The sequence below is a fragment of the Thalassophryne amazonica genome, chromosome 4 (assembly GCF_902500255.1).
Source record: "Thalassophryne amazonica chromosome 4, fThaAma1.1, whole genome shotgun sequence".
In the NCBI taxonomy this organism is placed as follows: Eukaryota; Metazoa; Chordata; class Actinopteri; order Batrachoidiformes; family Batrachoididae; genus Thalassophryne; species Thalassophryne amazonica.
In genome coordinates this window covers 13,364,510-13,380,647 of record NC_047106.1, presented here as the reverse complement: position 1 = coordinate 13,380,647, position 16,138 = coordinate 13,364,510, and the positions used below count along the sequence as shown (strand labels likewise).

At 45.1% G+C, this 16,138-nt stretch overlaps 1 protein-coding gene across 3 annotated transcripts in view; it reads left to right on the top strand.

Annotated features, from left to right (window-relative positions):
- The window catches only part of LOC117509421 (roundabout homolog 2-like), a 191,410-nt gene that overhangs the window by 85,309 nt on the left and 89,963 nt on the right, over window positions 1-16,138 (top strand). For all 3 annotated transcript variants that reach the window (XM_034169112.1, XM_034169114.1, XM_034169113.1), the window contains exon 6: window positions 1,150-1,277. In XM_034169112.1, the coding sequence (XP_034025003.1) occupies window positions 1,150-1,277 (128 nt within the window). The remainder of the gene's footprint in view (window positions 1-1,149; window positions 1,278-16,138) is intronic.

The following is a 16,138-nucleotide window of genomic DNA, read 5'->3' as shown; positions in this document are numbered from 1 at the left end:
AAGAGGGTTTGGAAAGTTGCCCCATTTAGCCAGAAAGTCGCCAAGTTGGCAACACTGCTACCAATGGTGCTAATATACAAAATTATATAAGAAAATTTTGCTTAATGGAAACACAGAAACAGACTTCTTAGATATTCTGTTCTTATAATTAACTGCACAACAAGCCATATTATCTCAGATATACGTAATAAAAGGCTCAGAACAGCTAGCAGTCACTGCTAGCGGGTCTGTGGACTCAGCTCAGTGGCACCCTACATGGCACCCTAATTATTCATAGCTTTAAGGTTTAAAAATCACAACACTTTCTTAAAATAAAACAGTGAAATTTTGGAGGGAGTAATTCATGATTTTTTTGTTTTTTGTTTGTTTGTTTTGGGGGGAGCACTTTATTAAAGACGTTAGCATTCATCATGATAATCTTAAAAAGGTGTATGAAATAATCCAGATTGAGATATACTAAATTATTAAATGCAGAATAGAAGTTTGGAACCCGTCAGACTCAGAAATTAAGGTATTATTGATGGACAGGCTGCAAACACAAGAAATAGAAAATAAATCATTTACATTTGTTAGAGCTGTTGAAGTCTTGTTTATATCACCAGAGAAACCATTTTTCTTTTAGGCAAACTTTTTCTATTGACTCAGACTTTTGAATAATTTATGCGAGTTTGTCAATTCGTTATCGGGGGGGAAAAAAGCACAAGAAAGTGTGTCCCATGAACTCAGCACACTCAGTGTTGCTGTTTTTCATTTTTGGTGTCACATTCCTGAAAACAAACTTTAATAAGAAGTGGCACCATTACGTGTAAAACTCACTAACATGATATTTGTGCGGAAACTTCACTTTGCTGGTTTGCTCATCTCTCTGTGTTCTGACACAAAAAAACAAAGCACAGAGAACAAGTGAACAGCGTTCTGATTCAACTCGACAGGCGGAGGAGAATCCAAAAGCACTTTTTCCCTATTTTTATTTGCACTGTCACATAGATCCTGTAGTTTGCAAACCGAAATTGTTGCAGCAGCTAAACTGGCACAGAGTGAGCGATGACATCATCACATGGCGCTGGATGATTGTTCTGTTTTAAGGTTTAATATCTTTTTCGCCGTGTGCTTTTCCGAGATCTTTCATTGCCTGTTTCCTACTCACAGGTTTGAAATCCGTAACGGCAACAACCTGCGTTTGTTCCGAGTGAAAGAGCAGGATGAAGGAATATACACGTGCACTTCTGAGAACAGTGTGGGCAAGACCGAGGCCTCTGCTATGTTACAGGTCCACGGTAAGAAACGCCTCGTGCATATCAAATGAAATATCTGCACACGTAATAAAATCATGTAAGTTCTCACACTGACGGACACGCTGATGCATGAAGGTGAGAGTTGGATGTTTGGTGAAACTTCCAATTCTCTGCAAATACAGACATGCCCCCAAAACATACTTCTGTTACTGAGTTCACGTGTTGGCAGTCAGTAAGACGGATGTTTTGTTATTTTCAATGAAATGACGCTGGAAAATTCCGCCACCTTTGGTTGCGAGAGCAGCTCTTGTGCCCCATCATCTACGTGTTGTCAGAAGTTAAAAGTGCTATCACCTTCTAACTCACCAGTAGACATAATGAGGATGAACTGATTAGTTCCAACAGCAACTTTGTTTTGCCTGTGTAATATCCCATAGACATGTCTGCCACCTGCTGGATAGTTAGTGTATGACAGATGGTTTATGGAAAATTTCAATTCACATTCAGTTTGTCTGCTACCTGCTGAAACACTGAGCACATTGTACACGCTTGACTGGGCGGTCCGCCCTTCATGTCGGCATCAGCTAACACATGATGCTAGCAACCACGGGGAGAAGCATGATGCCACTACCTGGGCAAATACAGGGTGAAGATATAATACAGAGCATGGAAGTAAAATCACATCAAAAACTGATAGAATGTGTGACTGGGGAAGTAAAGCCAAATAGAAAAAACTGATAGAATGTGTGACTCGGGATGGTGCCAGAAACCTTTGTTGATACTGTTAACTAGTGATTGCAAGCTCGAAGTACTGCTTGAAAATGTTTATAAATTCTGACACACATTTCAAACTTTGCGCCGGAGTCAGTATAAATAGGAAGAAATCAGTGTGAGCCAAAATGTGCAAGAACGGATAGATCATGTGACGCAATCATTCCAAAACTTCATCTGGGGTGCTGAAAATTAGTGATGAAAACTCAAAACATTGCTTGGGAACACTCGTTTTTTTAAACATTGTTGAGGAATATTCATGAAATGGAAGAAATCGTCTGCTCTGTTGCTACCTGCTGGATGGTTCAGGAATGTGCATCCATATCAAAGTACGACTTTAATCTTTAAAGGGTACAGTTTCTTCTTCATTAAAGAAATATGGATCTTAAGTGGTCGGTTCCCCGATTACAAAATACGTGAAGTGTCGTGTAAAATTGTCTCACTTCTAAATGTGTCACATCAGTGAAGCTTAAGATGGTTTGAATTCTGTTTCACTGTGAAACGCAGGAAGAATAAAATGCCAGATTGTAGCTTTGTGTCATATATCTTTCGGAGTCGTGGCCAGCAAGGAGCTTATTCTAAACCGCGGGGATTACGCCATTTGACAGATGTTTGCTTTAAGTCTCTGCCAGAGAGCAGCTTCAGTCTTAATAAGACGCGGTTCTCTCTCTTCCTGATTCTTTATCTTGCTTGCCTCGCTATCTGTGCCCTTCTCCAAGCGTCTGACATGCGACTTCATTCTCTAATGCATTTGTCAGTGTCAATGAAATGCAAAGCGAGACGCTCGGCTTCCCCTCGTGCCGTGTCTGGTTTGGTTTTGATGCTGAGCATTTTACCTGTCTCATTAATATTCCATTTCTCTCCATCATCAAAGCCCGCCATCATTCCGCTTCGGCTTGTCCACAAGTTGCTGTTGTGTCTGGTTCTTTTCCACAAGAGTGTATGTGTGTGTGTGTGCACATCTGTGTAAATGGTTTGTCAATAAGCAGTCACTTGCTAATGGTGTAAATTAGTCGTTTCATTAGGTACCAACATGAGGACAACATGCGGTAAACCATTAAGTCAAAGTGACTTCAATCAATCAATCAATTTTATTTATATAGCGCCAAATCACAACAAACAGTTGCCCCAAGGCGCTTTATATTGTAAGGCAAGGCCATACAATAATTACGTAAAAACCCCAACGGTCAAAACAACCCCTTGTGAGCAAGCACTTGGCGACAGTGGGAAGGAAACCTCCCTTTTAACAGGAAGAAACCTCCAGCAGAACCAGGCTCAGGGAGGGGCAGTCTTCTGCTAGGACTGGTTGGGGCTGAGGGAGAGAACCAGGAAAAAGACATGCTGTGGAGGGGAGCAGAGATCAATCACTAATGATTAAATGCAGAGTGGTGCATACAGAGAAAAAAGAGAAAGAAACACTCAGTGCATCATGGGAACCCCCCAGCAGTCTAAGTCTATAGCAGCATAACTAAGGGATGGTTTAGGGTCACCTGATCCAGCCCTAACTATAAGCTTTAGCAAAAAGGAAAGTTTTAAGCCTAATCTTAAAAGTAGAGAGGGTGTCTGTCTCCCTGATCTGAATTGGGAGCTGGTTCCACAGGAGAGGAGCCTGAAAGCTGAAGGCTCTGCCTCCCAATCTACTCTTACAAACCCTAGGAACTACAAGTAAGCCTGCAGTCTGAGAGCGAAGCACTCTATTGGGGTGATATGGTACTATGAGGTCCCTAAGATAAGATGGGACCTGATTATTCAAAACCTTATAAGTAAGAAGAAGAATTTTAAATTCTATTCTAGAATTAACAGGAAGCCAATGAAGAGAGGCCAATATGGGTGAGATATGCTCTCTCCTTCTAGTCCCCGTTAGTACTCTAGCTGCAGCATTTTGAATTAACTGAAGGCTTTTCAGGGAACTTTTAGGACAACCTGATAATAATGAATTACAATAGTCCAGCCTAAAGGAAATAAATGCATAAATTAGTTTTTCAGCATCACTCTGAGACAAGACCTTTCTAATTTTAGAGATATTGCGTAAATGCAAAAAAGCAGTCCTACATATTTGTTTAATATGCGCATTGAATGACATATCCTGATCAAAAATGACTCCAAGATTTCTCACAGTATTACTAGAGGTCAGGGTAATGCCATCCAGAGTAAGGATCTGGTTAGACACCATGTTTCTAAGATTTGTGGGGCCAAGTACAATAACTTCAGTTTTATCTGAGTTTAAAAGCAGGAAATTAGAGGTCATCCATGTCTTTATGTCTGTAAAACAATCCTGCAGTTTAGCTAATTGGTGTGTGTCCTCTGGCTTCATGGATAGATAAAGCTGGGTATCATCTGCGTAACAATGAAAATTTAAGCAATGCAGTCTAATAATACTGCCTAAGGGAAGCATGTATAAAGTGAATAAAATTGGTCCTAGCACAGAACCTTGTGGAACTCCATAATTAACCTTAGTCTGTGAAGAAGATTCCCCATTTACATGAACAAATTGTAATCTATTAGATAAATATGAATCAAACCACCGCAGCGCAGTGCCTTTAATACCTATGGCATGCTCTAATCTCTGTAATAAAATTTTATGGTCAACAGTATCAAAAGCAGCAATGAGGTCTAACAGAACAAGCACAGAGATGAGTCCACTGTCTGAGGCCATAAGAAGATCATTTGTAACCTTCACTAATGCTGTTTCTGTACTATGATGAATTCTAAAACCTGACTGAAACTCTTCAAATAGACCATTCCTCTGCAGATGATCAGTTAGCTGTTTTATAACTACCCTTTCAAGAATTTTTGAGAGAAAAGGAAGGTTGGAGATTGGCCTATAATTAGCTAAGATAGCTGGGTCAAGTGATGGCTTTTTAAGTAATGGTTTAATTACTGCCACCTTAAAAGCCTGTGGTACATAGCCAACTAATAAAGATAGATTGATCATATGTTATGTGTCAGACGCAGCTCGGAGAACCGACCAGCGTTTGAAGGACCCAGTATGAAATAAGCAGAGCACGGTACAAAGGCTAACTGAATTTAATACATAACAGTGATACAAAAAACAACAAAAGAAAGTGCAGTCTGGCGTGGTGCGCTCCCAGCAGCGCTAGCGGTCCGGAGCCAGAAGCTGTTCGGACCCAAGGACCCCGCCGACACCCCCCAGGTGGCCGCAACAAACCGAGTCTGTGAAAGAGGGAACCATTATGTGAGTCCACACTCTACACACAGAGAGAACACTTAAAGGTGTACAAACAGCAAACACTTCCTGGCTTGATTACTAATCAGCTTCCCAACCTGCAGGCATGGAACATCCAGTTCACAAAACTCCACTGCAGTGGAAGCCGATTCATGACTAACATACAGCTCAATATAATAAAGGTGTGAGGGACACCACATTTACTGACTGTATAAATGTTAGTCACAAAATCTAACGTACCTCAGGAAGTGTGCTGACGAGCGTGAGACCTCACCCCCTCCTCTTTCACAGACCGTGCATCAAACCCTGGACGTTCTCTGCATCCACTGATGATGAGATGGCTCCCGAGACGACGATCTCACCCGTCTGGTCACAAGGTCGAGTCTCTGGCAAATACACACTGTATACTCCAGTCTTAAATGCCACCATGTTCCAATCCATATAGATGCACCACAGCTGTGAGTCCTGACGAGCCGCAGGTGATCAGGGTGAGGTCCTGATAACCTCAGCAACACAGCCACTCAGTCCCAAATGCAAGCCACCTGGAAGGAAAAACAAAAGACAGAAACAAAAAGGCAGCCAGGCCCCCCAGCCATACAACAGTACCCCACCCTCACGGGAAGCCTCCCGGCGACCACACAAACCTGGCCCAGGAGAAACACCCCCCTCCAGGGACCATGGCTGGAAACCGCATCTGCATTCGTCTTCCAACAGAATGGTTGATGTCCTCTCCTCTGGCTGCATCCTTGCCTTTGTTTCAGTCAGTCACTTAGCACAGGTGTGGCCAGGAGTTCTTAAACCTGTGCGGTCAGCCTTTATCCAACCATGTACGGTCATTAGTCATAAAACAAAAAAGACAAACACAAACAACCAAACCACCCCCCCCCCCTCCCCAGGGGACCGTCCTATCAAACCCCGGGATGAGGAGAAAAGAAAAACCCCAAACTTAAGCTTACAAATAAAAGCGCTAAAACACCCCCCCCCCCCACCCCCCAAATGACATGTAGGGACCAACACCCCCCAGAGGACTTCCCGCCAGCTCCAGGAGTAATAACCATAGCCGAGGTCCCTCTGGGATCCAACGTCACCCACGGGGACTCCCAGCGCCTCCCAGAGGACCACTCGTCAACCCCAGGAGACGCCTCCCCTCACGACCAACGGACCCAGCCCCGGCCATCTATGGCTAGATGGACCCACAGCCCTTTCCCCCCCAGAGGACACCACAGTCAAACCCTGAGGGCGGAAACTGGGGGGAAAACACCCCCCCCCCCCAGGTGCAGAGGTTACCTGGGAAACGCCCAGCATAACCACACTGCACCACTCCAGCAACGCCGACACTACGGCTCACACGGCTGGAGCCAGAGGAGAAGAGAGGGAACAAAAAGAAAATACCCCAAACCCCCCCCTCCCCTCCCGGGTGCAGAGGTTACCTGGGAAACGCCCAGCACAACCTAACTGCACCACTCCAGCAACGCCGACACTACGGCTCACACGGCTGGAGTCAGAGGAGAAGAGAGGGCATAACAAAAAACAAAACAAAAAAAAATAAAGCAAAAACAACAACCCAAATACCCCCCCCCCATGACCCCCCAGGGGACCGTCCCATCAAACCCTGGGAGGTGAAACTGAAAAAAACAAACAAAAGAAAGACTAACAGACTGACATAAGGTTGTTCGGGTCCCTTTTTTTTTTTTTTTTTTTTTTTGGCAGAACTGCAGGGTCACGACCCCAGACACTAAATAGTGAAAAACAAAAAATAAAATCCCACACAAAAACCAACTCAAAAAACACCCACACAAAATGAACTAACACAAAACAAATAAGTGATTTATACCGTCAAGCTCCAACAAATGGAACACACCTGTTCCAACTTAAGAGCTTGACGGTAATGTGACTCAGTCACCAAAAGAGGGAGCCAAAGTGCTAAAAATGAAAAACCCCCTTTGGTGACAAAAAACAAACGAGCTGCATCTCCGTGGGCAGCTGTGTGCAACACACAACCAAAATGTGCTCAACTAAATAACGCCGGAGCTGATGCAACAGACGCAGTAGTTATCTTTATCCGGGGAAACGGGGCTACAACTGTAACACAGGAAGCTCAGCGACCCGTGCCACAGAGCTCCGCCGTGCGCGTGCACCCATTACAGACACACTCTTGCAGCTCCCGTTTAAACCTCTTATCCGGTCGGAGCGTGACACGAAGCCATCGCCAGTCACACTCCACCACGACCCACGGATAAGGCACAAACACAGGAACACGGCTGCAAGAGAGCACAAATCAGTATTCAGTAATGGATCTCAAACACGCACCATCCGGGCGGAGAGCACCCGCAACTGATCCGGATAACTACTGAACGCCTGCTGCCGCCTTCCCGGCGTGTTACCGTCTCTGCTACCGCTGGGTCCGTGATGTTTGGCCAGAGACTACTGTTATGTGTCGGACGCAGCTCGGAGAACCGACCAGCGTTTGAAGGACCCAGTATGAAATAAGCAGAGCACGGTACAAAGGCTAACTGAATTTAATACATAACAGTGATACAAAAAACAACAAAAGAAAGTGCGGTCTGGCGTGGTGCGCTCCCAGCAGCGCTAACGGTCCGGAGCCAGAAGCTGTTCGGACCCAAGGACCCCGCCGACACCCCCCAGGTGGCCGCAACAAACCGAGTCTGTGAAAGAAGGAACCATTATGTGAGTCCACACTCTACACACAGAGAGAACACTTAAAGGTGTACAAACAGCAAACACTTCCTGGCTTGATTACTAATCAGCTTCCCAACCTGCAGGCATGGAACATCCAGTTCACAAAACTCCACTGCGGTGGAAGCCGATACATGACTAACATACAGCTCAATATAATAAAGGTGTGAGGGACACCACATTTACTGACTGTATAAATGTTAGTCACAAAATCTAACGTACCTCAGGAAGTGTGCTGACGAGCGTGAGACCTCACCCCCTCCTCTTTCACAGACCGTGCATCAAACCCTGGACGTTCTCTGCATCCACTGATGATGAGATGGCTCCCGAGACGACGATCTCACCCGTCTGGTCACAAGGTCGAGTCTCTGGCAAATACACACTGTATACTCCAGTCTTAAATGCCACCATGTTCCAATCCATATAGATGCACCACAGCTGTGAGTCCTGACGAGCCGCAGGTGATCAGGGTGAGGTCCTGATAACCTCAGCAACACAGCCACTCAGTCCCAAATGCAAGCCACCTGGAAGGAAAAACAAAAGACAGAAACAAAAAGGCAGCCAGGCCCCCCAGCCATACAACATCATATTTTAGATCGAAGCATTAAATAATGGTAGGGCTTCCTTGAGCAGCCTGGTAGGAATGGGGTCTAATAGACATGTTGATGGTTTGGATGAAGTAACTAATGAAAATAACTCAGACAGAACAATCGGAGAGAAAGAGTCTAACCAAATACCGGCATCACTGAAAGCAGCCAAAGATAACGATACGTCTTTGGTATGGTTATGAGTCATTTTTTCTCTAATAGTTAAAATTTTATTAGCAAAGAAAGTCATGAAGTCATTACTAGTTAAAGTTAAAGGAATACTCGGCTCAATAGAGCTCTGACTCTTTGTCAGCCTGGCTACAGTGCTGAAAAGAAACCTGGGGTTGTTCTTATTTTCTTCAATTAGTGATGAGTAGTAAGATGTCCTAGCTTTACGGAGGGCTTTTTTATAGAGCAACAGACTCTTTTTCCAGGCTAAGTGAAGATCTTCTAAATTAGTGAGACGCCATTTCCTCTCCAACTTACGGGTTATCTGCTTTAAGCTGCGAGTTTGTGAGTTATACCACGGAGTCAGGCACTTCTGATTTAAAGCTGTCTTTTTCAGAGGAGCTACAGCATCCAAAGTTGTCTTCAATGAGGATGTAAAACTATTGACGAGATACTCTATCTCACTTACAGAGTTTAGGTAGCTACTCTGCACTGTGTTGGTATATGGCATTAAAGAACATAAAGAAGGAATCATATCCTTAAACCTAGTTACAGTGCTTTCTGAAAGACTTCTAGTGTAATGAAACTTATTCCCCACTGCTGGGTAGTCCATCAGAGTAAATGTAAATGTTATTAAGAAATGATCAGACAGAAGGGAGTTTTCAGGGAATACTGTTAAGTCTTCAATTTCCATACCATAAGTCAGAACAAGATCTAAGATATGATTAGTCAAGTCAAGTCAAGTCAACTTTATTGTCATTTCTACAATACATCACAGACATATTGAGAACTGAAATACCTGATCTCTGGACTCCCTGACCTCACAAAAGAAGGTATTTAAGAAATATAATAACAAAGTATAAATATCAAGTGTAGAGATCTAACAGCTGTAAAAAAAAAAAAAAAAAAAAGTTGTAATAGTGTAATTGTAACAAAATTATACAAAAGGTAAATGTAAACAAACAAATACTTGTAGTGCAAAGTGGCAGGACAACATTCAGCAGTAATGGATATGTGCAAATTCCATGACCAGAGCAAGAATATATACAGTTGTTGATCATTGTGCAGAGAGTATTGTATGTATAAAGTGCAATATCTTCACAGCAGCTTAGGTTAGGGAGGTTAGGGAATTGGCGGGAGTGGAAAGTGAAACAGTCCAGTTTGTGTTTATGTGTGAGTGGAGGGCAGCAGGGGGAAAGGGGGCAAATCAGGGAGGGAGTTGAGTGTCCTGACAGCCTGGTGGAAAAAGCTGTCTCTCAGCCGGCTGGTCTTGGCCTGGAGACTGCGCAGTCTCCTCCCCGATGGCAGCAGGCTGAAGAGACTACGTAATGGATGAGTGGGGTCACTTACGATCCTAGTGGCTTTCCGGGTGAGGCGGGTGTTGTACAGTTCTTGGAGGGGTGGGAGAGAGGTGCCCGTGATCTTCTCTGCTGCTCTCACGATGCGTTGAAGGGACCTACGGCAAGTCGCTGTGCAGGCGCCGTACCACACCGTGATGCAGCATGACAGGACACTCTCGATCGTACCCCTGTAGAACATGCACATGATGTGTGGTGTTGCTCCGACTCTTCGAAGTTTGCGGAGAAAGTAGAGGCGTTGATGAGCCCTCTTGGCCAGTGATGCGGTGTTAGTGGTCCAGGAGAGATCCTCCGACACATGCACACCCAGGAACTTGGTGCTGCTCACCCTCTCCACAGCAGCACCATCGATGGTCAGAGGGGAGTGTTGGGTGTGCACTCTCCTGAAGTCCACAACAATCTCCTTCGTCTTCTCCACATTCAAAAGGAGATTGTTGTTCTCGCACCACATGGTCAGCCGGCTGATCTCGCTCCTGTAGTGGATCTCGTCGTTGTTCCTGATGAGACCCACCACGGTTGTGTCATCCGCAAACTTGACGATGAGGTTTGAGCTGTGAAGTGGTGTGCAGTCGTGGGTCAGCAGTGTGAAGAGGAGGGGGCTCAGCACACATCCCTGGGGGACTGTTCAGAGTGATGGTGTGGGATGTGTTGCTGCCGACCCGCACTGCCTGAGGTCTCCCGGTCAGGAAGTCCAGCAGCCAGTTGCACAGTGAGGTGTTCAGACCCAGTTGGTCGAGTTTGATGACCAGCTGCTGAGGGATGATGGTGTTGAATGCTGAACTGAAATCAATGAACAGCATCCTAACATATGAGTCTTTATTGTCCAACTGGAAGGGGTCTAGGGAGGGGGGGAGTGCAGACTTGATGTGTTTCATGACTAACCGTTCGAAGCACTTCATGATGATGGGGGTGAGTGCGACAGGATGGGATGATGATCACCGGGATGATGATGGTGGCTTTGAGGCACGTGGGAACGACCGACTGGCGCAACGAGGTGTTAAAGATGTCCGAAAAGACATCTGCGAGTTCCCCCGCGCAATCCCTCAGTACGTGGCCAGCAATGTTGTCAGGACCAGATGCTTTCCGGGCATTGATCCTGCTGAATGTTCTCCTCACACTGTCTGCAGTCAGTGTGATCACCTGGTCACCCGGGGGGGGGGGGACTTGTGCGCCGGTGTGGTGTTAAGGGCCTCAAAGCGGGCGAAGAAGTTATTAAGGTCATTCAGCAGGGAGGTGGAGTTGCCGCAGGTCTGTGGCGGTAGCTTGCAGTCGGTCAAAGACTGCAGTCCTTGCCACATGCTGCGTGCGTCCCTGCTGTCGCTGAAGCGGTGGGCTATTCTCCTGAAGTACTCCTTCTTCGCCATCCTGATGCCGCGTGACAGGTTGGCTCTAGCTGTCCTCAGGCCAACTTGATCTCTCGCTTTGAAGGCCGCATTCCGGGCCTTCAAAAGCCTGTAGACTTCATCTGTCAGCCACAGCTTCTGGTTGGCTCGGATGGTGATGGTCTTTAAGACTGTTACATCGTCCACACATTTGGAGATGTACGCTGTAACCGAGTCTGTGTACTCCTGGAGGTCGATGGTGGTGGAGTTGTGTAAGGCAGCTTGCCTGAACACCGCCCAGTCTGTGGTGTTGAAGCAATCCTGGAGTGCCTCTACAGCTCACTCTGGCCACACTCTGACCTGCTTCCGAACTGGTTTAACTACTTTCACCCGTGGTCTGTAAGCAGGCAGCAGCATGATGGTGATGTGGTCAGAGGCGCCAAGGTGGGGAAGGGGGAAAGCTTTGTAGGCTCCTCTCTGGAAGGTGTAAACATGGTCCAGAGTGTTGTTGCCCCGAGTTGGAAAGTCTATGTGTTGTTGTAGTTTGGGAAACACTGTCTTGGGGTTAGCCTGATTGAAATCCCCAGCCAAGATGAGGAAGGCATCTGGGTGGGCTGTCTGCTGCTCACTAATGTGGTGGTGCAGTTCATTCAGTGCCTCCTTCCTGGTGTTATTGTTGGAGCTAGGGGGAATGTACACCGCAGCTATCATTACAGCACTGAATTCCCTCGGTAGGTAGAATGGCCGACACTTCACGATCATAAGCTCCACAAGCGGCAAGCAGAGTTTAGTAACCACCGCAGCGTCCCGACACCAAGCGTCATTGATGTAAACACAGAGCCCCCCCCCCTCGCGTTTTACCTCCTTCGATGAGGGCTCTGTCCGCCCGGTAGCAAGTTAGCCGCTCGAGCTGAATGGCATGGTCCGCTACGTTGTTGTTAAGCCAAGTTTCCGTGAACACAAAAACACAACAGTCTCTCACACTCCTCTGGGTATTCCTCAGGAGCCGTATGTGGTCCAGTTTGTTGTCCAGGGAGCGAACGTTAGCCAGCACGATGGTGGGGATCGCCGGCTTATGTGGGCTAGCTGCTAACCTCGCTTGGATGCCTCCGCGCTTCCCCCTCTTCTGTTTCCTCTCACGCCGCTTGTGGCGCCTCCACTCTGAGTGAGGTGTAGGGGTGGGGGTCGGTGGTAGTCTGGGCCTCCGTAGCAGACCATAGCTCCATAGCGTTTCCGTGACCGCTGGGTGTAGATTGGAGATAAATGACGAGTTCCTGAGTAGAAACTCACGGCTGTATGTATGCCTCAGATGGTGTGAGACACGACCCAGTGAAGATGACGACGAAGACAAACAAAAACAAGGAAAAACTCCTGTGGTCTCGGGAGAGAGAGAAGCCGCAGCGTATGCACGCGCCGCCATGACTCAGCTGTCTGATTAAAGTGGTGGGTGGACTCATTTACATTTTGAGCAAAGTCAATTGAGTCTAATAATAGATTAAATGCAGTGTTGAGGCTGTCATTCTCAGCATCTGTGTGGATGTTAAAATCGCCCACTATAATTATCTTATCTGAGCTAAGCACTAAGTCAGACAAAAGGTCTGAAAATTCACAGAGAAACTCACAGTAACGACCAGGTGGACGATAGATAATAACAAATAAAACTGTTTTTTTGGGACTTCCAATTTGGATGGACAAGACTAAGAGACAAGCTTTCAAATGAATTAAAGCTCTGTCTGGGTTTTTGATTAATTAATAAGCTGGAATGGAAGATTGCTGCTAATCCTCCGCCCCGGCCCGTGCTACGAGCATTCTGGCAGTTAGTGTGACTCGGGGGTGTTGACTCATTTAAACTAACATATTCATCCTGCTGTAACCAGGTTTCTGTAAGGCAGAATAAATCAATCTGTTGATCAATTATTATATCATTTACTAACAGGGACTTAGAAGAGAGAGACCTAATGTTTAATAGACCACATTTAACTGTTTTAGTCTGTGGTGCAGTTGAAGGTGCTATATTATTTTTTCTTTTTGAATTTTTATGCTTAAATAGATTTTTGCTGGTTATTGGTGGTCTGGGAGCAGGCACCATCTCTACAGGGATGGGGTAATGAGGGGATGGCAGGGGGAGAGAAGCTGCAGAGAGGTGTGTAAGACTGCAACTCTTAACGGAGAGAGACTTAACGAACATCACATCAACATCTGGCTCGCATCGAGTCCAAGTAAATCCTGCTCTCATTTCCTGCTGTAACGATACAGATGCTTCGCTTTAATAGCGGTTCTTTTTAATACACAAAAGGGTTGACTCCAGATTTTAGGTGTGAACGTTTTACTGGAGCCGTTTTATGTTCCAAAACATGACCTCAGAGGGAGATACTGCCGATCCCGATGACGGATGTCATAGGTTTTTCATGCTTCAACTCTCTAACCTGACTGATTTCAACCTGTGGTCACTTCTATATGTGCCTTCTGTCACATGACCAATGGAAAGTAAAAAGTTGTGTTCTAGTCCCACCAGAGTCAAAGTTTATGTCCTTTAATGAAAAAATATGGAGCAAAATACTACACATTCTTAAGACATTTTATGGTTCATTGGACTTCTAGGTAATAACAAAATAAGCATTTAAAAAGGTTGTGTGTTTGAGTGAAAAGTGAACATCCATTTATGAAAACTCGGGAGCAAAATGCTGGAGAACCTTTTGAACAACTTTATACCGCAACGGATGCCCATTTGACAGTACCTACCAATAAATAATTCATTTCCTGTCACACAACAAGATGTGGCTCTTTCAAGCAGTCATTGGAATTTTATGTAACAATACAATAAGCAACACAAAGATTGTGGGTTCTAGTCCCACCAGAGTTGAAGTTCACATTCATTAATAAAAAGTAGGGAGAAAATACTGTACGTCTTTTTGACATTTTATAGTTCATTGAACTTCTGGGTTACAACAAAATAAGCAGTTCAAAGTTTGTGGGTTCTAATCTCATCTGAGTCAAAATGTACACCCATGAATGAGACCTAGGCAGCAAAATGCTGCAGAGTGTTTTGACAGATTTTTAATGGCGTATTGGACATCTGTCTGACGATAAGTACCAATCCAAAATTCAGTTCTTGCCACTGGCACATTGGACTTTGAGGTGGCAACAAAATAAGCAATTCAAAGTTTGTGGGTTTGTCCATTATTGAGAGCTTGGAAGGAAAATAATGCAGATTGCTCTGCCATATGTCACAGCTCATAGGACTTTGAAGTGACATCAAAATAAGAAGCTCAAAGGTTGTGAGTTTGAGTCCCACCAGTTTACTACACAAACAATGATGCATATTTCCACAGACAGGTTTTTATAAATTAAATACAATCAGCAAGTTAACGGAAATTAAGTCATGTGAATTTCAGCAAAACGATCATAACAAGAAACACGAAACAGTCAAACCCAAATGTGACAAGAACATCATCGCCACGATCGTGTGTCTGTGAAAATGTGAGATCTGCATTTTAAAGCATTTTCTTCACAATGATGAGTCAGATACTTTGCATATTGAGCCAAATATGTGCTTACAGGCGATTTAATGAGTGCGTGTGCATGCACAGTGTGCAGAAAGAACCCTGCAGGCTGGAACAGGAACACGGAGTCCAGTGATTCAGTGGTCAGTGTGGATCCGCAGAGCAGATCTGACCTGTGATGGAGCATGACAGCTCTGCTCAGACCTTCACCAAAGTAACTGCGTAAATGTCATGAGAGTGGCAGAGATGATTTCTTGTTTAAAAGGACACACAGGTGAGGTTTCTCATTACGAACGAAAGGGCAGACTGAATAAAATATACACTGTAGTTGTAAATCACATCGCGTAGAAGGTTAAAGAGACACTTTTCATGTGTTGATGGCAAAACGTGATGATGAATGTTTTATTGGTAAAGAATAGGCGTATTGATTAGAATGTAGAAAAGCCTTAAAGGGGCCATATTATACACCGTTTCATCAAACTAATATAGGTCACCAGATGTCTTCAAAAGTACGGATGTTTCGGCGTGTAACTTAATTATTTAAGGTTTTTCATTATTCATGCTCTCATTATTTAAGTTTTAATTCTGTGCTTGTTCGTGATGTTTAATGTCTCAACTCGTCTTGAATTTTTTTTCCTATTTTCATTGTCTTTTGTTGAATTGATGTTTTGAAACACTTTGTTATCATTTCTTTGGAAAGCAGTGCACGCAGAAAATTGGTATTTGTATTAAAAACACAAGCGGAATGGAAGCTCCTCCTATTTGATGATGCACCAGGGCGAATTTTCGCAGTAAAAGCAGAGCGACACACCGGGTGATGGTGGCGCGTCCGTTGCCACGCGACTCCCGCGAATTTGTGGCATCTGATCGCGCCCGGTGTGAACGCAGCATTCAGGGTCCTTCAACAGCTGTCGATCTTGACAGTTTGGGAAGTCTCACGGCAGCTGGTGATGCAGATGCTGCTGTCGGACCACAGTCAGTGTGGTCAGGCCCCCTTTCAGTTAGCTCCGCAGATTCAGCCGTGTTCTGTTGAACTGTATCCTGAGCCGTAGTGACCATTATAGTCATCTGCAGTTGAAGATCTGTGCGGTTCCTCCTCAGAGATAATCCATCCTCCATCTGGATCCTGTAGGAGCATGGAGCAACTTCCTCCTGCACCTGTCCCTTTCATCTCCATGTGCCTGTAGAGACGTCCCTAAGACACACCACGTCTCCAGGCTCCAGCATTGGCAGGTGTTTTGCAGTCCAGTCATGCTTTGTGTTCCTGCTTTGCTTTTCTGACTTTGTGTGCACTTTTAGGCATCAGTAAG